Consider the following 23,698-nt stretch of genomic DNA (forward strand, 5'->3'; position numbering starts at 1 on the left):
AGACTTTTAGTGACTTTTTCTTTACTAAAAACGACAAGCAACAAATCTTGCATCTTTTTCTGGTGTAATTATAGAATGTCCTCGTGTTTAGTGACTCTACTTCAGTTGCTTAATGTCCACGACGAAAAGCGAGCTGAGCAAGCATGACGTCACACTTGCTTGGCGCTGCTGCTCCACTGTTCTCTTAATACTTGCACATTTTGTAGATGGCTGTCCGCGGGTATATCTGGTATATCAAAGTTACGTCTACATCGCTAACGTGCTGCCTACGCTCCCAGAAAATACCCTGTGTCTTGTTTACTTTTGGACACACCTTCTAATTCAAAGTGTTTTCTTTATTTTCATGACTATTTACTATAGGGGTGTCAAACTCAAATACAGAGTGGGCCAAAATTTTAAATTGACAAAGCCGCGGGCCAAGGTTGAACAAATTAACCTTTTAATAGGGACCCAAACAAGTTTTGCATTGATATTGAACAAGCAAGGCTTATATAACTTTATAGTGACATGCAAAATTGAGTTTCAAATAATAATAATAATAATAATAATAATTAAAAATTATCAATAGCATATCAAATACAATTTAAATAAAAATGTAATGCCTCTTTTTCTATTGCAGCATTCTGAGGTAAATATCAACATTAACTTTTTCCACAGGCTAATACATTTGAAAATAAAATAACAATGAATAAACCAACCATTCAGGACTTTAAACTGCCTCAGTTTGCAACACACTGATCTAATCTGATGTGCCCAAGCCAGATACCTGGCATCTTTTCTTGGATGCTAGTTCATTAATGTCGGGGCTCAGGCTTTGAGCTTCAATATCGAACAAAGGTGTTCATCAGTCATTATATCTCGTAGTCCACCCGAACCACAGTCTTGGGGGCGTGCCTTTTAAGGCACTGCCTTTAACGTCCTCTACGAGCTGTCGTCACGTCCGCTTTTCATCCATTCTAACAACGTGCCGGCCCAGTCACAAGATTTGTGCGGCTTCTGTACGCACACACACGTGAATGCAACGAATACTTGATCAACAGCGATACAGGTTACACTGAGGGTGACCGTATAAACCACTTTAACACTGTTAGAAATATACGCCACACTGTGAATCCACACCAAACAAGAATGACAAACACATTTCGGGAGAACATCCACACGTAACACAGCATAAACACAACAGAACAAATACCCGGAACACCTTGCAGACCTAACTCTTCTGGGCTGCAATATACACCCCCGCTACCACCAACCCCCCCCCCCCCCCCCCCCCCCCCCCCCCCCCCCCCCCCCCCCGACCACAGAACTTTCCTCCAGAAGGTCTTATCTTTGTCCATGTGATGTCAGATGAAACAAAAACACTAGGGCCAATTTACTGTTGCCAATCAACCTATCCCCAGGTGCATTTTTTTGGCGGTGGGAGGAAGCCGGAATACCCGTAGGGAACCCACTTAGTCACTCCACACAGAAAGATCCGAGCCTGGATTGAATTTAGGACTACTCGGGACCTTCGTATTGTGAGGGACATGTAACCAAATATTAACATTACTGTATGTATACTTTTGACCCAGCAGATTTGGTCATATTTTCAGTAGACCCATAATAAATTCATAAAAAGAACCAAACTTCATGAATGTTTTTTGTGGACCAACAAGTATGTGCTCCAATCACTCTGTCACAAAAAAAATAAGAGTTGTAGAAAATGATCGGAAACGCAAGACAGCCATGACATTATGTTCTTCATACTTGCAAACCTTGAGACCTCCGAATTTCTTTCAAGTGTTTCTTATATATATATATATATATGATATGATATCATAATATATATATATATATATATATATATATATATATATATATAATATATATATATATATATATATATATATATATATATATATATATATATATATATATATATGATATCATATATATATATATATATATATATTAATATATATAATATATATATATATATATATATATATATATATATATATATATATATCCGTTCATGAATGAGTATATCCGTTAATCCACCGTGTTGGAGAAGTCTGATCTACAAAATTTGCAGGCAGCATACCCCTTCCCCTTCGAGCTGTCCTGGATGAACTGAAATTATTTTTTCCAATCATTTTGGAACTTGCAAGCGTACTTCTTCTTCTTACTCGTCGTTGCCATGTCTCTTCTTTGTTCTTCTGCTTCGTCTCTGTTATGTTTTTGGACATTACTACTTGCCGTAGTTTTGAAGCAATGCATGATGGGAATCCGGATGTTGTGTGTAAGTGTATTAACGTGCCGGCTGGAATAAACACACGCTGAGAAATAGCTCCATGCCTGCCTACTTTATGGGTTATAGATAAACCTATGGATAACGGAGACGTATATAATAGTCTCCTTTTCAGGTGAGAGAGGATGCTAAAGACAGTGCCTTTAAGGCATGCCCCCAATAGTGTTGTCCGTATGGAAATCGGGAGAATGGTTGCCAGGGGAGATTTTCGGGAGGGGCACTGAAATTCGGGATTTTCCCGGGAAAATCGGGAGGGTTGGCAAGATATGTGTCTTCAAGTATGTTTCTACAAGTGTATGTAAACTTTTGATCGTGACTGTATGTAGCATCATCTACAACAGTGGTTCTTAACCTGGGTTCAATCGAACCCTAGGGGTTCGACAGAGCCTCCGCCGCGGAGGTCAAGACACGCCCGACTCATCGTGTAAATAAAAACTTCTCCCTGTCTGCGTATTATGGATACCACCAAACAATGTTCCCTCTAATTTTCCATATGTGTGAGCAAACGCAAAAACTCCTTGAGCATTCATGTGGAGCACATGTGAGCGACGTCAGACGTGCACATGCACTGTGGTCACACCTGCAGCACACCTGTCCCAAACCTGACAAAATAACAAGTTCAATGTTTTATTATTGTAATCAAATGACGAAAGTCATTTCCATGAGATTATTTTCTAATATAAATGTTTTGGCCCACTTACAATGACTATAACATATTGTTTTTCATGAGCTGTGTACTAGTATTATATGTCTGGGTGGGGGGTCCTTCTTTGGAAATAATGTGTACCCCTTTCAGATATCGCATTTATCCATCCCATCCATTTTCTACCGCTTATTCGCTTCAAGTCGCGGGGGCCGCTGGAGCCTATCTCAGCTACAATCGGGCGGAAGGCGGGGTACACCCTGGACAAGTCGCCACCTCATCACAGGGCCAACACAGATAGACAGACAACATTCACACTCACATTCACACACGAGGGCCAATTTTTTTCGCATTTAGTTCCCACTAAAACATTCACATGTTGCACAATGAGATGTAAACATGGGATCATGTGTAGATTCCTGTAACTTTCCGTTTGTAAAATATATCTTTATTAGTATTTCTTTAATATAATAACATCATTTTATGATTACGGTTCGGGTTCGGTACAGCCAACAAGATTAAAGGCCTACTGAAATGATTTTTTTTTATTTAAACGGGAATAGCAGATCCATTCTATGTGTCATACTTGATCATTTCGCGATATTGCCATATTTTTGCTGAAAGGACTTAGTAGAGAAAATCGACGATAAAGTTCGCAACTTTTGCTCGCTGATAAAAAAAAGCCGTGCCCCTACCGGAAGTAGCATGACGTCACAAGCTGTAGTGCTGCTCACAATTCCCCGTTGTTTACATGGAGCGAGAGATATTTGGAGCGAGAAAGCAACGATTACCCCATTAATTTGAGCGAGGATGAAAGATTCGTGGATGCGGAACGTTACAGTGACGGACTAGAATGCAGTTCAAGAGATATCTTTTTTCGCTCTTACCGTAACTTAGGTACAAGCTGGCTCATTGGATTCCACACTCTCTCCTTTTTCTATTGTGGATTACGGATTTGTATTTTAAACCACCTCGGATACTATATCCTCTTGAAAATGAGAGTCGAGAAGCCGAAATGGACATTCAGTGACTTTTATCTCCACGACAATATACCAACGAAGCTCTTTAGCATGAGCTAACGTGATAGCATCTGTCTCAAATGCAGATAGACACTAAATAAATAAATACCTGACTGGAAGGATAGACAGAAGTTCAACAATACTACTCAGGAGACACCGAACCAAACACTGGACATGTAAATACACGGTTAATGTGTATTCGACGCCTGTCGAAGCCTAGCAATGCTGTTGCTAACGACGCTAACTTAGCAACGGGAGCTCGTCAGACCTATGATAAAAACATTAGCGCTCCACCTACGCCAGCCAGCCCTCCTCTGCTCATCAACACCCGTGCTCACCTGTGTTCCAGCGATCGACGATGCGGTCAGCGGCCCGGAGACGTAGGAAGTCAAGGTGAGGTCCCCGGCGCTAGTGTCTGCTATCCAACAAAGTCCTCCTTGTTGTGTTGCTACAGCCAGCCGCTAATACACCGATCCCACCTACAACGTTCTTCTTTGCAGCCTCCATTGTTCATTAAACAAATTGCAAAAGATTCACCAACACAGATGTCCAGAATACTGTGGAATTATGAAATGAAAACAGAGCTTTGTGTATAGGATTTTTCGGGCTCCGAATACTTCCCTTGTCCTCGTGACGTCACACGCATACGTCAGCATAATAAAACGTTTTCAAGCGGAAGTGTGGCGGGAAATTTAAAATTGCACTTTATAAGTTAACCCCGCCGTATTGGCATGTGTTGCAATGTTAAGATTTCATCATTGATGTATAAACTATCAGACTGCGTGGTCAGTAGTAGTGGGTTTCAGTAGGCCTAGGCCTTTAAAGGCCTACTGAAACCCACTACTACCGACTTTAGATTAGTAAAGTGCAATTTTAAATTTCCAGCGAAATATCCTGCTGAAAATGTCTCGATATGATGATGTTTGCGCGTGACGTCACGGATTGTAGCGGACATTTTGGGACACCATTGTTGCCAGCTATTAAGTCGTCTGTTTTCATCGCAAAATTCCACAGTATTCTGGACATTTGTGTTGGTGAATCTTTTGCAATTTGTTTAATGAACAATGGAGATAGCAAAGAAGAAAGCTGTAGGTGGGAAGCGGTGTATTAGCGGCCGGCTGCAGCAACACAAACACGTAGCGGCTACGTCGTAGCCGGTATTTCATTGTTTACATTCCCGAACGATGACAGTCAAGCTTTACCATTGGCCTGTAGAGAACTGGGACAACAGAGACTCTTACCAGGAGGACTTTGAGTTGGATACGCGCTACCGTGAGTACGCAGCTGCGGCTTCCAAACATTTGATCGCTTGCCCGTACGTGCGTGCCGCTATGTGCATGTCACGTACGTAACTTTGGGGAAATATATGTGCTGTATGAACTTTACGGAGGTGAACGGTACTTTGGGCTGTGGGATTGAGTGTGTTGTGCGGGTGTTTGATTTGTATTGGCGGGTTATATGGACGGGAGAGGGGAGATGTTTGTTATGCTGGATTAATTTGTGGCATATTAAATATCAGCCTGGTTGTGTTGTGGCTAATAGAGTATATATATGTCTTGTGTTTATTTACTGTTTTAGTCATTCCCAGCTGAATATCAGGTCCCACCCGCCGCTCACAGCATCTTCCCTATCTGAATCGCTTCCACTGCCCTCTAATCCTTCACTCTCACTTTCCTCATCCACGAATCTTTCATCCTCGCTCAAATTAATGGGGTAATCGTCGCTTTCTCCGTCCGAATCGCTCTCGCTGCTTGTGGCCATGATTGTAAACAATGTGCAAATGTGAGGAGCTCCACAACCTGTGACGTCACGCTACTTCCGGTACAGGCAAGGCTTTTTTATCAGCGACCAAAAGTTGCGAACTTTATCGTCGATGTTCTCTACTAAATCCTTTCAGCAAAAATATGGCAATATCACGAAATTATCAAGTATGACACATAGAATGGACCTGCGATCCCCGTTTAAATAAGAAAATCGCATTTCAGTAGGCCTTTAAAGGCACCTCCCCAAAGTTCATACAGCACATATATTTCCCTAAAGTTACGTACGTGACATGCACATAGCGGCACGCACGTACGGGCAAGCGATCAAATGTTTGGAAGCCGCAGCTGCGTACTCACGGTAGCGCATATCCAACTCAAAGTCCTCCTGGTAAGAGTCTCTGTTGTCCCATCTCCACAAGCATTAAGATTAAAGATTAAAGGCCTACTGAAATGAATTTTTTTTATTTAAACGGGGATAGCAGATCTATTCTATGTGTCATACTTGATCATTTCGCGATATTGCCATATTTTTGCTGAAAGGATTTAGTATAGAACAACGACGATAAAGATTGCAACTTTTGGTATCTGATAAAAAAAAGGCTTGCACCTACCGGAAGTAGCGTGACGTAGTCAGTTGAACATATACGCAAAGTTCCCTATTGTTTACAATGATGGCCGCATGAAGTGAGAGAGATTCGGACCGAGAAAGCGACAATTTCCCCATTAATTTGAGCGAGGATGAAAGATTTGTGGATGAGTAAAGTGCAAGTGAAGGACTAGTGGGGAGTTGAAGCTATTCAGATAGGGAAGATGCTGTGAGAGCCGGGGGTGACCTGATATTCAGCTGGGAATGACTACAACAGTAAATAAACACAAGACATATATATACTCTATTAGCCACAACACAACCAGGCTTATATTTAATATGCCACAAATTAATCCTGCATAAAAACACCTGCGTGTTTGTTATGCTAGCTCCTAGCTCCTCTGCTAGCTCCTAGCTCCATAGAACACGCCAATACAATTCAAACACCTGATCAACACACACAATCACTCAGCCCAAAAGACCGTTTACCTAACCCAAGGTTCATAAAGCTTATATATTTTTAAAAAGTTACGTACGTGACGCGCACATACGGTCAAGTTATCGAATGTTTAGCAGCCAAGGCTGCATACTCACGGTACCTGATATTCAGCTGGGAATGACTACAACAGTAAATAAACACAAGACATATATATACTCTATTAGCCACAACACAACCAGGCTTATATTTAATATGCCACAAATTAATCCTGCATAATAACACCTGCGTGTTTGTTATGCTAGCTCCTAGCTCCTCTGCTAGCTCCTAGCTCCATAGAACACGCCAATACAATTCAAACACCTGATCAACACACACAATCACTCAGCCCAAAAGACCGTTCACCTAACCCAAGGTTCATAAAGCTTATATGTTTTTAAAAAGTTACGTACGTGACGCGCACTTACGGTACGGTACGTGTTATGCTAGCTCCTAGCTCCTCTGCTAGCTCCTAGCTCCATAGAACACGCCAATACAATTCAAACACATGATCAACACACACAATCACTCAGCCCAAAAGACCGTTCACCTAACCCAAGGTTCATAAAGCTTATATATTTTAAAAAAGTTACGTACATACGCAAAAAAAAGCCAAAGCTGCATACTCACAGTAGCACGTCTGCGTCTTTGTCATCCAAATCAAAGTAATCCTGGTAAGAGTCTGTGTTGTCCCAGTTCTCTACAGGCGTCTGTGTATCCAAATCAAAAGTCCTCCTGGTTAGAGTCTCTGTTATCCGAGTTCTTCCATCTTGACTGCATCTTTCGGGAATGTAAACAAAGAAGCGCCGGCTGTGTACTGTTGTGGCTGACTACGTTCGAAAAATACGTCCATTTCGCACCGACAACTTTCTTCTTTGCTTGCTTGGCTTCCTTCTCCATAATGCAATGAACATGATTGAAACAGATTCACGAACACAGATGTCCAGAATACTGTGGAATTATGAAATGAAAACAGAGCGTTTTCGTATCGGCTTCAATGTGGAAGGCATACCCGTGTTCGCCGGGCAACGTCACACGCATACGTCATCCTCAGAGGCGTTTCGAACCGGAAGTTTAGCGGCAAATTTAAAATGTCACTTTATAAGTTAACCCGGCCGTATTGGCATGTGTTATAATGTTAAGATTTCATCATTGATATATAAACTATCAGACTGCGTGGTCGGTAGTAGTGGGTTTCAGTAGGCCTTTAAAGTACCAATGATTGTCACACACACACTAGATGTGGTGAAATTTGTCCTCTGCATTTGTCCCATCCCCTTGGGGAGCAGTGGGCAGCAGCGGCGCCGCGCCCGGGAATCATTTGGGTGATTTAACCCCCAACTCCAACCCTTTGTTGCTGAGTGCCAAGCAGGGAGGTTATGGGTCCCATTTTTATAGTCTTTGGTATGACTCGGCTGGGATTTGAACTCCAACCTACCGATCTCAGGGCGGACACTCTAACCACTAGGCATGCGTATCTAACTCAAAGTCCTCCTGGTAAGAGTCTCTGTCGTCCCATCTCCACAAGCATGCATAACCAACTCAAAGTCCTCCTGGTAAGAGTCTATGTTGTCCCTGTTCTCCACAGGCCAATGGTAAAGCTTGACTGTTATCGTTCGGGAATGTAAACAATGAAACACCGGCTACGACATAGCCGCTACGTGTTTGTGTTGCTGCAGCCTGCCGCTAATACACCGCTTCCCACCTACAGCTTTCTTCTTTGCTATCTCCATTGTTCATTAAACAAATTGCAAAAGATTCACCAACACAGAATACTGTGGAATTTTGCGATGAAAACAGACTACTTAATAGCTGGCCACAATGGTGTCCCAAAATGTCCGCTACAATCCGTGACGTCACGCGGAAATGTCATCATACCGAGACGTTTTCAGCAGGATATTTTGCTGGAAATTTAAAATTGCACTTTACTAATCTAACCCGGCCGTATTGGCATGTGTTGCAATGTTAAGATTTCATCATTGATATATAAACTATCAGACTGCGTGGTCGGTAGTAGTGGGTTTCAGTAGGCCTTTAAGAACCACTGATCTACAAAGATACAAATAATTGCTATTGCGACATCCAGTGGACACATTTAGAAATGCTGTTTCTTTCATTCCAAACATGTCAGGTTAATTTTTGTACTTGGCAAATTCATCCCGGAGGGGCCGGATAAAACCTCTTCGCGGGCCTGATCCGGCCCTCGGGCCGTACGTTTGACACCACTGACACATAAGGTTGATAAATGGCACTGTTGAAGCACTTCTGCTTCACTGGGTTGTTTTGACAGCTTAACAAACTTTCTGGAAAACATCTAAGTTTGATATTTAGAGGGGGAAACGACACGCATAATTAAATACAACTTGAGTAGTAAAGAGAAAAAAGGTGGAGGTCTGGGTGTAGCTACCAGAAAAAGCTATCTCGCACACACCACCAGACTGCTGGGGAACTATCAGATAGACCTAGCTTGGCGTGGCCGCCTGTCGGGACCCAAAAGTGGGGTTAGTGAGTTGCCTGGAGTACCCCCCACTCCCCACTCCGCCGCCTGTCACAACCGCGAGGGCTCACTTCCCCACCCACGAAGAATGTCTCGTCCGGTCTTACCTTCCCGCCCCGGTAGCCTTCGAAGGCCCTCAGCGAGCTGTCAGTGAGTTTGACGTGGAAGACGGAGACGTTGCTGCCGTTGCTCACTCTTCCACAGGACAGCGCGTAGCACCGCTCCTCTTTCAGCGCCGCCATCTTTGCTCGCCGTTCACCCCCACCATGCGCGCACACGCGCTCCCTCGCACACGCACTTGTGGTGCCGCGGACGGACGATTCCCGTTCTCTGTGGTTCAAATTGGCGTCAAGCGTCAAAACGCTAAAGTCGTCATCCGGTCACGTATCGCCCCAACACTCCCATGGCGGAATAAATTAAGGAGGAGTTTGTAGCGAAACGCCTAAATTCTAAGGCCAAGTGCCTTAAGGTGTGTGTTGTGCGCAATTACATGAGCAACACTTACAGTAACAATGTCACGTGATACTAGATGGCGATGTCGATATATCGCACAATCCATTTTGGAAATGTACTTGTCAAACGTGTTTTGTATGTCTATATCTTATTCACTGTAATAGTGCTAATTTTAACATTTGTTTTACCGTCATGCTTTTGGCAAAAAAAACAAAAAACAAAATAGTTTGATGTGAGTTCAAAGAATAGGCTGGCTTAACTGCAAGGAAGGATGTATTAGATCATTCTATTACGTCACTCTAAATCTGTGTGGGAAGAGTCAATCTGTAAACACCAAAACCAATCCACAGATGCATTTTTGAACACACAAAATGTTTAGCTTTTAAATGTACCGTCCCACTTGTCTTTACCATAATGGTTTAGTTTGTGAGTATTTGCACGACAATGTTATAAAGTTAAAGTACCACTGATAAGTCACACGCACACTAGGTGTGGTGAAATTACCCTCTGCATTTGACCCATCCCCTGGGAGGTGAGGGGAGCAGTGAGCATCAGCGGTGGCCGCGCTCGGGAATCATTTTGGTGATTTAAGATCAAGTTAAAGTACCACTGGTAAGTCACACACACACCAAGTGTGGTGCAATTACCCTCTGCGTTTGACCCATCCCCTCGTTCCACCGTCTCGGAGGTGAGGAGAGCAGTGAGCAGCAGCGGTGGCCGTGCTCAGGAATCATTTTGGTGATTTAAGTTCAAGTTAAAGTTCCACTGATAAGTCACACGCACACTAGGTGTGGTGCAATTACCCTCTGCATTTGACCCATCCCCTTGTTCCACCCCCTGGGAGGTGAGGGGAGCAGTGAGCAGCAGCGGTGGCTGCGCTCGAGAATCATGTTGGTGATTTAAGTTAAAGTACCACTAAGTCACACACACACACACTAAGTGTAGTGAAATTACCCTCTGCATTTGACCCATCCCCTTGTTCCACCCCCTGGGAAGTGAGGGGAGCAGTGGGAAGCAGCGCTGGCCACGCTCGGGAATCATTTTGGTGATTTAACCCCCAATTTCAACCCTTGATGCTGAGTGCCAAGCAGGGAGGTAATGGGTCCCATTTTTAGTCTTTGGTATGACTCTGCCGGGGTTTGAACTCTTAAATGTACTGTACCACCATTTTGCCAATTCTCTTTACCTTAATGGTTTAGTTTGTGAGTATTTGCACAACAATGTTATAAAGTTAAAGTACCACTGATAGTCACACACACACTAGGTGTGGTGAAATTCAACCAATCAAAGTTTATTTATATAGCCCTAAATCACAAGTGTCTCAAAGGGTTGCACAAGCCACAACGACATCCTCGGCTCAGATCCCACATCAGGGCAAGAAAAAAACTCAACCCAATGGGATACAATGAGAAACCTTGGAGGGGACCTCCCCCCTGGGCGACCGGTGCAATGGACGTCGAGTGGATCTAGTTAATAGTGTGAGAGTCCAGTCCATAGTGGGGCCAGCAGGGGATCATCTTGAGTGGAGACAAGTCAGCAGCGCAGAGACGTCACCAACAGATGAGTGGTCCACCCCGGGTCCCGACTTTGAACAGCTGGCAATTCATCTGTGGTCACCTTATAACCTCTCCATGCAGGAGAGGGGGGCAGAGCAGAAAAGAGACGGTAGATCAACTGGTCTAAAAGGGGGCTTTATTTAAAGGCAAGTGTATACAAATGTGTTTTATTACCCTCTGCCTTTGACCCGTCCCCTGGGAGGTGAGGGGAGCAGCGAGCAGCAGCGGTGGCTGCGCTCAGGAATCATTTTGGTGATTTAACCCCCAATTCCAATCATTGATGCTGAGTGCCAAGCAGGGAGGTAATGGGTCCCATTTTTATAGTCTTTGGTATGACTCAGCCGGGGTTTGAACTCACAACTTACCGATCTCAGGGCGGACACTCTAACCACTGATATAATTAAAAGTGTTAAGTATCAAAATCCCAAAATAAACATTTACACTGCTGTGATGACAGATAAACTTTTATTCAGGTGAAAATCAAATAAATACACAGCGAATCTTAGTTGCAATGACCACTAGATCTATTAGGACTCATTCAAGCAGGGGTGCATAACTGCAACACAACAAGCTATGTAGCTGGAATTAAATTAACAACCAAAGTAATAGTTTAAAAGAAGAAGAAGAAAAAAACACACCATCCATACTAGACTTTTTCAACATTTGGTCACAATCGACATAAACCTGAGGTAATAAGTGACGGAAATGTAAAAAAATAAATCTTTCCTTCTGCAGTGTCAAACCTCAATGTAGCCGTACTCCACCCTTGTCGTCATGGTGATTACTACTACTGTTACTACATGTTGTACTTGGAATGATCAAATGTGGAACAACCACTACAAAGTCCATCCATCCATCCATTTTCTACCGCTTATCCCTTTCAGGGTCACTGGAGCCTAAGTCAATTGTCTTTTAACATTGAGCCCACACCTGGCTTTCAGCGATGCATTCAACGCTGCACCAAAAAAAAATAAAAAATTGTTGCGTAACAAATCATGACAGGGATACACACTAACACGCTATCTAATTTCTAATTGACGATTAAAAAAAAAAAAGAATCTGTATCACAAACAGTTATTTTACTCAAGGACTCGCAGCCCTGTCAGCCCACACGTTCTACAGCGAGCATTGCCGGCCAGGGCAGGTTGGCTCTGCTGCCCTGGTTCTACTTGCTGACTATCATCAATCAGCTCACGAAATAATTATGTTGTCTTATTATTTTCATTTCTATTAAAAGGTTCCGGAAGGACAGGGACCTTGCATGGAAAACTTCAGAAAGACCATTGTTTGTTTATTTTAAAGCCGTAAGGAGTCGAATAATTAAGATAACGTGTGCAAAATTGTCCAAAAGAATCAGATTTTTCGAAAAGACAAATTAGGATTGTCATTTTTTCCCAGAACATTGCAGCCCTACTTTCAAGTAGTGAAGACAAAAAAATAGTCTAAGTGTGTATGAAAAATATGCATGAATCAAGCTGCCAGTAAGCAGAACAGAACAGTCAGGAGAGTGAAGAGGCAACGGAATGACATGTCCACCCCCACTTTTACCCAAAATGGTCGGAAGGCACTGCTGCCAGATGTGCATCTTGGTCCGATCGCTTCAATTTCTGGCAGCCATGACCACTGATAGCGCCACACCGCCGATGGCGACCGCAGTGGCGCCAAATAACCACTTCCAGCTAAGACCCTGATGAAAACGGGGAACATATAGAGAAGAGCGTGTGTCAATAATGCAATGCAAGTCAATTGTTTGTGTAACCGCTTCTTTCCTTCCACTGTAAAAAGTTGTGAAAACACACACTTGCTTTCATGTGGAGATGAACTGCAGTTTGGTTACAACCAGTGATGGTTAAATTATTGATTGTTAAGAATACTGTAAAATGTGTGAAACTGATTGTTGATTAAGCAGTTGAGGCAAAGTGGATTGCATTAATGGGCTGCAACCAGCAGATATATTATATGAGATATTATAAATGTATGTGATACAACATGTAAAATATTTTGTAGTTTGTACACACACACATATATATATATATATATATATATATATATATATATATATATATATATATATATATATATATATATATATATACACACATACATATATATACATATATATATACATACATATATATATATACACATATATATATATATATATATATATATATATATATATATATATATATATATATATATATATATATATACTGTACATACATACATAAATATGTATATATAGTAGTGGATCTTTGTTTTATTTTGGAATGTCTTATAATTGTTTGTTTTTGCTGTTTAAGGTGTTTTTGTATGTATAATTTTGTTGGGCCCCAGGAAGAATAGCTGCTAAAAAGGATCTTCATAAACTCAAGACAAAGGGCGCTGTTGAATTATTCTGCTAAATATATTGGCCTGAAAACAGTAGCTCAGAATATTCTAAATTAAAATTAATCCATAAACTATCCCCATAGCCAAGTAAGAGAATTGCAGAGAACATACATATTTAAAACAAGTGTGTTAATATAAATTTACAGTAGAAAATAAATGTAAATGCTTGCTTCATCATGTAAACCTCAACCAAAGCCAAAATGGTAGATATCTAATCAGACAGACTGTTTCATTTGCGCTATAGTGACTTTAAGGTTTAAAAATAAACACTGGATCTGTGCATTTATCCTGATTCTTACCAAATGTAATGTGCTATGATTGGCTCTGACTTGATTGGGCATCAAAACTCACCCATGACGATTTGGCCCAGCATTTCTGTGGGATGCTGCTCGTGGGGTTCCCCAGCATCTTCTTATACATGGCCTGCTCTGCTCCTCTTTGTTCAGAGTGTTTCTTCACCAATTTGGACAGCTCTGCATGGATTGTCTTAGCAGGATAGAAACCAGGGACATAATTAAGCTATCCACTGGAAACCAGTACACACTCGCGAAAGCAGATTTAAGAAAGACAACATCTTTACATAAAGACTCAGGAGGTTCAGGGATGATTTGTGCACAGAATAATTACAGAAGCTCAATCCTTCTCAGACACTACTTGGTCAACCTCAATAATGACTCATTTTTCAAGTGTGCTGTTCTTTGTAATTTCCACTTTATGTGTTGAACAGAAAGCTCAAAAAGGCCAAGTGCTGTTTGACAGATTGGTGTAGGAATGAGTGGATTCTGGCCATGGATCCCACACACGGAGGACATAAGAACCTTGTATGTCCATCTGTTGGAGCTGAACAGGAGGCACAAGATCCGACCGTGGTGCAAGGGAAACTGAACTATTTAAAGCCACATGAAAGCAGATCCTCTGAAATGATGAATCAGCAGCTCAGTACCACTAACTGTAGGTCGGGACATGATAGGTTACCTCACAGCGCCATCTGGTGGCAAACAATAGTAAAAAAACAAGTAATACTACACCAGTGTTAAATTTGACAGCAGTTAATAATTTAGTTTTAGTCATAGCCTTTTGACGAAAATGTATTTTAGTCTAATTTTAGTCATTTAAATTGATTTAGTTCTAGTTAACGAAAATACACAACATTTTATTTTGTCTGCTGAAATTACAGTAAATTTAGTTGACTAAAATATTAAGCATAAAAGATAAAAACATGGCTGACAATGTTTGGGAACACTCTGTAACTTTGACTTGTGTTCTATAGCACTTTGTTGCAAAGTGAAAAGTACCTTGTTGCTTGGTTCCAGCTTCAGTGCCTTTCTCAGAGTCTGAATGGCTTCTGCGTATTCGCCTTGCAAGGCCAGCACCTTGGGTGCAAGCACAAGATGGTAAGCTTAAAACAATGCCAGGGGCAAAGGCACAGTAGGGAAAGTACCTTGCCCATGCGGAAAAGTGCTTTGATGTTATCTGGCTGGTGAGCGAGGGCTGAGACGCACGATTTGAAAGCCGCCTCATAGTGATCCAGTTTGAGCTGCGAGGCGGCCATGTTGTTCAGACACTTCACTTTCACGTCAACCAGCTCGTTTTCCTCCTCTGGGCTTATATCGACTGTGGATGAAAATATACAGGAGATGGAAAAAAGAGCTTTTGTCCAGAAAACAACCAACAGCTTTGTTACCCTACCTTTAGAGCTGGACTCCGTAATCTGCAGGGCGATGCTGTAAGAGTTGACAGCAAAAGCGTAGTCACCCCGCTGATAATGCACGTTGCCTCTTTCTCTCTTACGGCTGGCCAGGGCGATCTTTTCTATCGGAGCCAACAGCTCTAGGTCTGGTGCATCAGTGGCTTCCATCAGTTCTATCTCAAGGGACAGCTCAGCATTTGGGGGGACCTCTGGTTCCGAACTGGAGAAAAAAATACTCCAAAGTTTCAATTAGAACATTCATAAACGTCATCATTAAATTTAATAAAATTCTAAATAAAAATCAACAACAACATCTCTACCTTCCTCGTGTACCATACGCATATTTTGCATCAGTTAGGATGAGGGCCTTCTCTCCTATTTCCATGAGCTGCACTGTGAGGTCCAGTGCCTGAAAGTACAGTACAAAATGGTTAATTCACTGACCAGACATCTGCAGTTTTTTCTCCTGCATTCTTGTGACCAACTAGAATGCAACACAATTAAAGGAAAACTGCACTTTTTGGGGATTTTGCCTATCGTTCACAATCATTATGAAAGACATGACGAATGGATTTTATTTTTATGCATTGTAAATATTAAATAAACGTAAATAAAAGTCCGCTTTCAGCCGAGCCAATGGGAGCTCCACTATTCCGCTCATAAAATCTGATACATCACCATTCAAAAACAGCCAACAATTCTCTATTTAAATTTTGTGGCTTGAATATTTACCAAGTATTAGTGATATTGTTATCCTTGCTCCTTAGAAGTTTTTTTTTGTCATAAAAAAATACAATCATGCGTGCTTACGGACTGTATCCCTGCAGACTGTATTGATCTATATTGATATATAATGTAGGAACCAGAAATATTAATAACAGAAAGAAACTACCCTTTTGTGCGAATGAGTGTGAATGAGTGTGCACTAATTGTAAGTGTATCTTGTGTTTTTTATGTTAATTTTAATAAAAAATAAATAAAATATATATATATATTTTTTTAAATTTCTTGTGCGGCCCGGTACCAATAAATCCACGGACCGGTACAGGTGGTTGGGGACCACTGTTGTAGATCATAAATCATGCATCTGAGGATGTAATCTGACAAGTTGGTACACTTTGACAGCCATTTAGGACCCGGAAATAGCGACAAAGACACGAAAAGACACTTGGTCCCCCCACCCCGGACTGTAGTCATTCTTCCTTTAAATGGGAATATATGAACATCCTAGCTGTCGGCATCCTAATGACAGCAGACCTTTTATTATGTTTGTCTACTCTCATAAAGTCGGCAGTGAGTAATAATCAGTAATGAAGAAAAAAAAAGCAAATGTTTTTTAAATTAATGCGCCGCATATGTTAAGTTAAAGTTAAAGTACCAATGATTGATATGCTTAACATGACCAAAATACGTAAACATTACATTTGATTAAAAATGTGGCCGTTACTACATTACATATTATACATACATCATGTAGGTCCATTGAGGTATAAGTACCTCAATGGAAGTGTTTGGATATTTTTCTTGAATTTTCGCAGCTCCCATAGGCTCCAATGTAAGCAAACTTTTGATCACATTTATTTAATATTTAGAATAAAAAAAAAAAAAAACATCCATCTTCATGTCTCTCATAATGACTGTGAACATAGGCAATACCCCAAAAAAAGTACAGTTCCCCTTTAAAGCACAGTCTCTCCATCGACAGGGCAAACTACTTAATTACAGATTTGATCAAACCCTTAGCAAACAAATACTATAGCTTTGTCAATAAGTGAAGGACCATGTTGTGCGGTCAAGAACTGCTATAAATGCACAAACGTCTCACAGAGTTAATGGGGCTGTTTGCAACAAGCTCTGTTACATTGTTTAAACCAAAGAATATAACACCACCACTTGCTATCTTATGTTACCATAGCAAGGTATTCATTTTTCAACATTTCAAAACAGTTTGCAGTGATGTTATGATGATAGCTAGTGTTAGATATTCAAATCACTATCATTAGCTAACAACACAAACGAATGCCCATGCACGTGTTAAGCACGGGCATAGTTACGTCATTATGTCCTAAAAGTCATAAGAGGGCGGGAAAAAAAATGCTTAAAATCCAAAGTTAGCGCCCTTCTGGGCATCTGCATAAAAATTGCAAGTAGCCCCTTTAAAGAAAGCATGAATATATAGTACACAAATAGAACATTCGAAATAAAATACCTGGATGACATCACCATCTCCCAGCGTGAACGAGAGCACCTGCTGTTCATCCACCAGTGTCCCATCCTTCAGGAATGACTTCAGACAAATCTTCACATTTTGTCCTTTCTCTGGACGACTGTCTCTGCCCTGGCCAGCCTCCAGGACCTTTTTCTTCAGTTGGTCATTACCTTGAGACAAACAATAAACAAAAAAATACATATAGAGGACATTACATTAGGTAAGCATGTGCAATATATAATTGTGATTTAAGATAATTTCCCCCTTGTGTCATGTTTCCACGTCATTACCGTGACACACTCAAACATACACTTTTTTTTAATCTTGCCTATCATTCACAATCCTTTTTTAATGCATTTTAACTAGCAAACAAACTTTCGCAAAAGTCCGCTAGCAATGGAGGTAATCGGATTCGCTCTATTCCGCCTTTACAGCACTCTAAAAAACCTTGAAAAGCTTCCATCAACATTTTATATACATGCTGTAAGTATATATGTAATGTGGTAACGGGCATATTTATGATAACATGTAATATTTAGGTATTTTGATAATTTTTTAAGCATACAGTGGCGTATTAATTTCACACCTGCATCACAATGTTTGTTTTCCCTTCAACAACACTACTAATCTTGCAGACTTCATTAGAGCCAACAATGACTACTTTGAGACAAATTATGATACACAACCTAATATTTGTGAGCCTAACTATAAGGAGGATGGACTACAAGTTTTAGAAGCTGCGTGCTAAAGAGAGCCAGCTCTACTTAAACAGTAAGCATCATGAAACACTATTGCTAAGTGCTGAACAACAAATACAAACTGTACATTTACTGTACAATGTCTGCTTTCACTGGGATGCAGACTGATGGCATATTCATTTATTTCCCGTTTAGATGAAGGATTAAACATAATCCAGCGCAGGGAAAAAAAAAAAATAGGTGGCCACAAACGAGCGTTTTTTTCGTCATCTTCGGCTTTAAGTTAAATGTCAAAGTTGACTAACTTCTCGGTTTATGGCCACAACCTTCTACTTTTCAGGGGACAGGCATGATTTATAATCAGCGGCGATGTAGCCGTTCACTGGCCCAATATGTCAATATATGGCTTGAAAGTGTGACGTGGAAACGGGGTCTGGCTGGACTCTGAATCGCTATTTATATTGGTGAATGCAAGACTATGTGCCTAAGTTTTCTTTCTTGTCTTTAACAAGTTCAAAAGATGGCGCAAACCTGCAACATCATTAACTGCGACAACCGTGTTCATGATCGCTTCAGTGAAAAATAAGGATTTGGTGAGATTTTTCTCATTTCCAGCGTGAAAGCAAAGCCAAAGGAAGTGGGTTATAAAGCTATTAAAGAGACAGCGAATAGCCTGGAAAGCACTGAGATGATCAAACTTCACTTTTAACACCATCACCTGGTACATGTTGGCATTTTCAGGCTGGTAAGTTTGAAACAAAGCATATCTTATTCAGATTCACACATGTTAGCATTAGCCAAGCTAGCTGCGGGCGACAATCAATGTACAGTAACAATAGGTTTGTTTTTTTGGGGAACCTGCTCAGGAAAGGAGGCCGGGGGACCTCACGCATCTCGGACACATAAGAGATAAATGCCGCAGATTACGCACAATTTGAACAGACGACAATGTACCTTAACAAACTTGGCATTCTGAAATTCTTCACCGGTATTAAAACTGACTTTGTTGACGTAATATAGACACGTTTGGCGGCTCCTTTACTTGATGATTCAAATCTCTCATGCATCGGACGTGCTCATAGCTCATACGAGTCAATGCCACAAATTTTCATAATTTTTCCAGGTAGCGAGCCTTTGGAATAGGTTACGGTTTGTCTCGGTACGGTCCCTTGTTTTTTATTTTATTTTGTACGATCCATTTTAATCAAGTTTGTTGCTTGCTTTCACATTGTAAACAAAGCCTTTATCCCCACATTGCCTTGTAAAATCACATGGACTTTGAGCCCTATAGCAGCACAAGCTCTCTGTGACCACAGCGCCACTAAAATAGTTTGTCTGTGTTAGGTCTTATAATAACAATATCGCTATTACTTGGTTAATATTCAGGTCATAAGATGTAAATCGAGTATTGCTGGCAGTTGTGGGATGTTTTTTAAGAGTGCTTTATGGGCAAGATTAGCTACATTGTTAGCCACCTCATACTTGTCGTATTTTACGACTTAGAATGCCCATCCATTCATCCGTTTTCTACCGCTTGTCCCTTACGGGGTCGCAGGGGGTGCTGGAGACTATCCTAGCTGCACACGGGCGGAAGGCAGGGTAGACCCTGGACAACACAGACAGACAACATTCACACATTTACACAGTAGGGCCAATTTAGTGTTGCCAATCAACCTATCCCCAGGTGCATGTCTTTGGAGGTGGGAGGAAGCCAGAGTACCCAGAGGGAACCCACACAGTCACAGGGAGAACATGCAAACTCCACACAGAACCCAGGACCTTTGTATTGTGAGGCACACGTACTAACCCCTGGCCCACCGTGCTGCCCTGTGCATTTTAAGGATGCTAAGCACATCGTTCAGGTTTCTGTACGATTTCAAAATAAATACTGTATTCTTAAGTACCGTTTCTTTAGTTGGCATGTAATCTTTTATATGATATTGTTAATTAAATAAAGATTATAAAAGAGATAACCATGGTACCTGGGCTGACAGGCACAATCAATACTAACAAAACCATTTGACCGAAAAAAAAAAAGTGTTCTCTTGTCTTACATAGGAATCGTGAATGATGGGCAAAATTCCAGTTCCCCTTGAAAGCATAAGCGCTATTAAGTGCCAACTATACATTACACATAAGAACGACCTGAAAGGGACCTAATATAACATTTGATGTTATATTGATAAACACACTGTCATGTTTTTATGCTGTGAAATTCATATTTTGTCTCATTATTTAGCTGTATATGTCCCTGCTGTTCAGCAATGTTTGCTAGCAATATCAAGATTTTGTATGGACTGTTGAGCCTACGAGAGATTTATTCATCTAGTTTATTAATACCCAACAAATAGCACCAAAGACGCTATAATGTGGCAGCAGGTTGCTTCGCAGATGTCGGGAACATGGTTTGTCGTGATCACAATATGCAGACGACAGCGGGAGGCAGCGTGCAGGTAAAAAGGTATGTAATGCTTGTGTGGTGTTCGGGTCTGTGGGACCCGTTTTCGTTTTTTTTTAAAAGAAAAATGATACAATTAATTAATTTTTCAAACTGAGACTCACTGGCTTTGGCTCATTTTCTGTGGAGAACATATATCAGAATACATATTTAATGAACACACACCATACACCCCCCTACACATTTCTATTACATATAAGATGTCCGGGGTCCACTGGACCCGGGGCTAATAGAAGTGTGGAAATTGATGTTCTGTGTACCACACACACACACACACACACACACACACACACACACACACACACACACACACACACACACACACACACACACACACACACACACACACACACACACACACACACACACACACACACACACACACACACACACACACACACACACACACACACACACACGAGGAGGACAGAGTGTAGGTACACAGAACATCAGAGGATCAAATGTGCGAGAAAATGAGAGCAGACAGTGTTGACAAACAATGTTGCAACCTTGTGTGGGAACCGCAGGTGCAGAAACACAAAAGAAGAATCCCTGTGGGATGCAGAAACTGGCAGATAAATTTCCATGCAACGTTCATATTGTTGTTACTCAGCCAGTGTTTGTGGGTCTTAGACTTACATTTTATTGTCGTTCAAATTTGAACTTTACAGCACAGATAAGAACGAAATTTCATTGCATTAGCTCATGGTAGTGCAGGATAAAAAAGCAATAAGGTGCAGATATAAATAAATAGATTACTGTAAAGATAAATATATTGCACTTTTGCATATGCATCTACGTTTATGGATGTATGTTATATTGTCTTTATATTCCAGCGAGTTCATCCATTTTTGGGGGAAGTTGAGGGGATAATTTAATTATGGTGCGTTCAAGAGTCTTACGGCCTTAGGGAAGAAGCTGTTATAGAACCTGGAGGTTCTGCTACGGAGGCTGCGGAACCTCTTTCTAGAGTCCAGCAGTGAAAACAGTCCTTGGTGGGGTTGGGAGGAGTCCCTGCAGATTTTCTGAGCCCTGGTCAGGCAGTCGCTTTTTGCGATCTCCTGGATAGGAGGAAGAGGAGTCCTGATGATCTTTTCCGCCGTCCTCACCACTCTCTGGAGAGACTTCCAGTCTGAGGCATTGCAGGCTCCAGTCCAGACAGACATGCAGTTGCTCTCTATAGTGCCTCTGTAGAATGTGCTGAGAATGGGGGGAGGGAGCTGTGCTCTTTTCAGCCGACGCAAAAAGTGCATGCGCTACCGGGCTCTTTTTACAAGAGCTCCGGTGTGTAGGGACCAGGTTATATTGTCAGTTATCTGCACCCCCAGGAACTTGGTGCTGCTTACTATCTCCACCGCTGTGCCGTTGATGAAGAGTGGAGCGTGGCTGGACTGGTGTTTCCTGAAGTCAAAGATGATCTCCTTGGTCTTGTCGACATTCAGGACCAGGTTGTTGGTTCTGCACCAGTCAACCAGATGTTTCACCTCCTCCCTGTAGTCCATGTCGTTGTTGTCACGGATGAGACCCACTACTGTCGGCTTGTCCGCAGACTTCACAATGTGGTTAGTAATGGACCTGGCGCAGCAGTCATGAGTCATCAACGTGAACAGCAGCGGACTCAGGATGCAGCCCTGGGGGGGGGCCGGTGCTCAGGGAGATGGCACTGGAGGTGTTGTTGCCCACTCTCACAGATTGGGGTCTGTCTGTGAGGAAGTCCAGCAGCTAGTTGCATAAAAGGGTACTGAATCCAAGGGGGGCCAGTTTGCTCACCAAGTGCTGCGGGATGATGGTGTCGAATGCTGAGCTGAAGTCCAGGAACAACATCCGCACGTGTGTGTCCTTTCCTTCCAGATGTTCTAAGCTCAGGTGGAGTGCAGAGGAGATGGCGTCCTCTGTGGAGCGGTTAGGGCGATAAGCAAACTGGTATGGGTCGAATGTGGGGGGAAGTCTGGAGACAATGTATTCCTTTACCAGCCTCTCGATGCACTTCATTACAGATGTTTTTTGGGATAAGTCAGTATTTTAACATAAAAGTGTTTGTGAGGCATTAAAAGCCACAAAATGCAACGGGTCCATCAGACCCACAAACACTGGCTGAGTAACAACAATATGAGCACCACACAAGGGTTAAACCAAAAATAAACAAAGGGCAAGTGCCGCTAAGAAAAGGCATTGAAGCTTAGGGATGGCTATGCAAAACAAAGCTAAAACTGGACTGGTTGCAAAGTAAACAAAACAGAATGCTGGACGACAGCAAAGACTTACAGCGTGTGGAGCAGCGGACGGCGTCCAAAGTACATCCGTACATGCCATGACAATCAACAACAAAATAGGAGCGAAAGAGAAGATCTAAATAACTACTCACAGGAAAACACCAAAAAACTCCAAATACGTCACGGCGTGATGTGACAGGTCGTGACAGTAGAGCTATAGTGATGCATGGTCAGTTATGGTTTGAATTCATGTCCAACAATTGCGAGAACGACTTTTTACTGTCAATATCGGCTGCTGAGTTAAATTTTTTTTTGTTTTCTGCTGGTGGTGTGCCTCGGGATTTTTTCAATGGAAAAAAATGTGCCTTGGCTCAGAAAAGGTTGAAAAACACTGTTCTAACAAAGCACCTACCAAGCACATCAAGCCACTCCTGAGATTCTTCCGCTGGGACAGCCTCTTCTACAGCTTCCTTCACAGACTTTTGTGCATCATTTTCCTTCTCCTTCCCAACCCTGGCATCTTCCAGTGGAGGCGGCTCGTCGTCAAGGTCATCTTCATCCAGGACCTCAAAATCTTCACCGCTGTCCAGCAACGTCGTCCCTCCACTCCTCCTCCGCTTGGCTGCGTGCAAGTCGGCAGAGTCCATAGTGTGACCTAATAACGATGGAAGACATTTTAAACTGTCAACTATGCGGAGTTGTTTAGCATGACGTCACTGTCCAACGTATCGCCACTCATGACGACTTCAAACATATT

General features: G+C 41.9%; 2 protein-coding genes across 3 annotated transcripts in view; both read right to left on the reverse strand.

Annotated features, from left to right (window-relative positions):
- The window catches only part of ell (elongation factor RNA polymerase II), a 99,391-nt gene extending 89,640 nt beyond the window's left edge, over positions 1 to 9,751 (reverse strand). The window contains exon 1 of one of the 2 annotated variants that reach the window (XM_062039300.1): positions 9,381 to 9,751. In XM_062039300.1, coding sequence (XP_061895284.1) covers positions 9,381 to 9,515 — 135 coding nt within the window. In that variant the 5' untranslated portion in view covers positions 9,516 to 9,751. The remainder of the gene's footprint in view (positions 1 to 9,380) is intronic. The other variant, XM_062039299.1, reaches the window with a different exon arrangement.
- Positions 9,752 to 11,728: 1,977 nt separating this feature from the next.
- Positions 11,729 to 23,698, reverse strand: part of fkbp8 (FKBP prolyl isomerase 8) — a 12,377-nt gene continuing 407 nt past the window's right edge. The window contains exons 2-9 of the mRNA XM_062038554.1: positions 23,354 to 23,596; positions 17,573 to 17,742; positions 15,684 to 15,772; positions 15,363 to 15,583; positions 15,115 to 15,287; positions 14,969 to 15,046; positions 14,025 to 14,159; positions 11,729 to 12,969 (exon numbers count right to left, since the gene is read on the reverse strand). Of these exons, the coding sequence (XP_061894538.1) occupies positions 12,883 to 12,969; positions 14,025 to 14,159; positions 14,969 to 15,046; positions 15,115 to 15,287; positions 15,363 to 15,583; positions 15,684 to 15,772; positions 17,573 to 17,742; positions 23,354 to 23,588 (1,188 nt within the window). The 5' untranslated portion in view covers positions 23,589 to 23,596 and the 3' untranslated portion in view covers positions 11,729 to 12,882. The remainder of the gene's footprint in view (positions 12,970 to 14,024; positions 14,160 to 14,968; positions 15,047 to 15,114; positions 15,288 to 15,362; positions 15,584 to 15,683; positions 15,773 to 17,572; positions 17,743 to 23,353; positions 23,597 to 23,698) is intronic.

The sequence above is a fragment of the Entelurus aequoreus genome, linkage group LG27 (assembly GCF_033978785.1).
Source record: "Entelurus aequoreus isolate RoL-2023_Sb linkage group LG27, RoL_Eaeq_v1.1, whole genome shotgun sequence".
Taxonomy (NCBI): Eukaryota; Metazoa; Chordata; class Actinopteri; order Syngnathiformes; family Syngnathidae; genus Entelurus; species Entelurus aequoreus.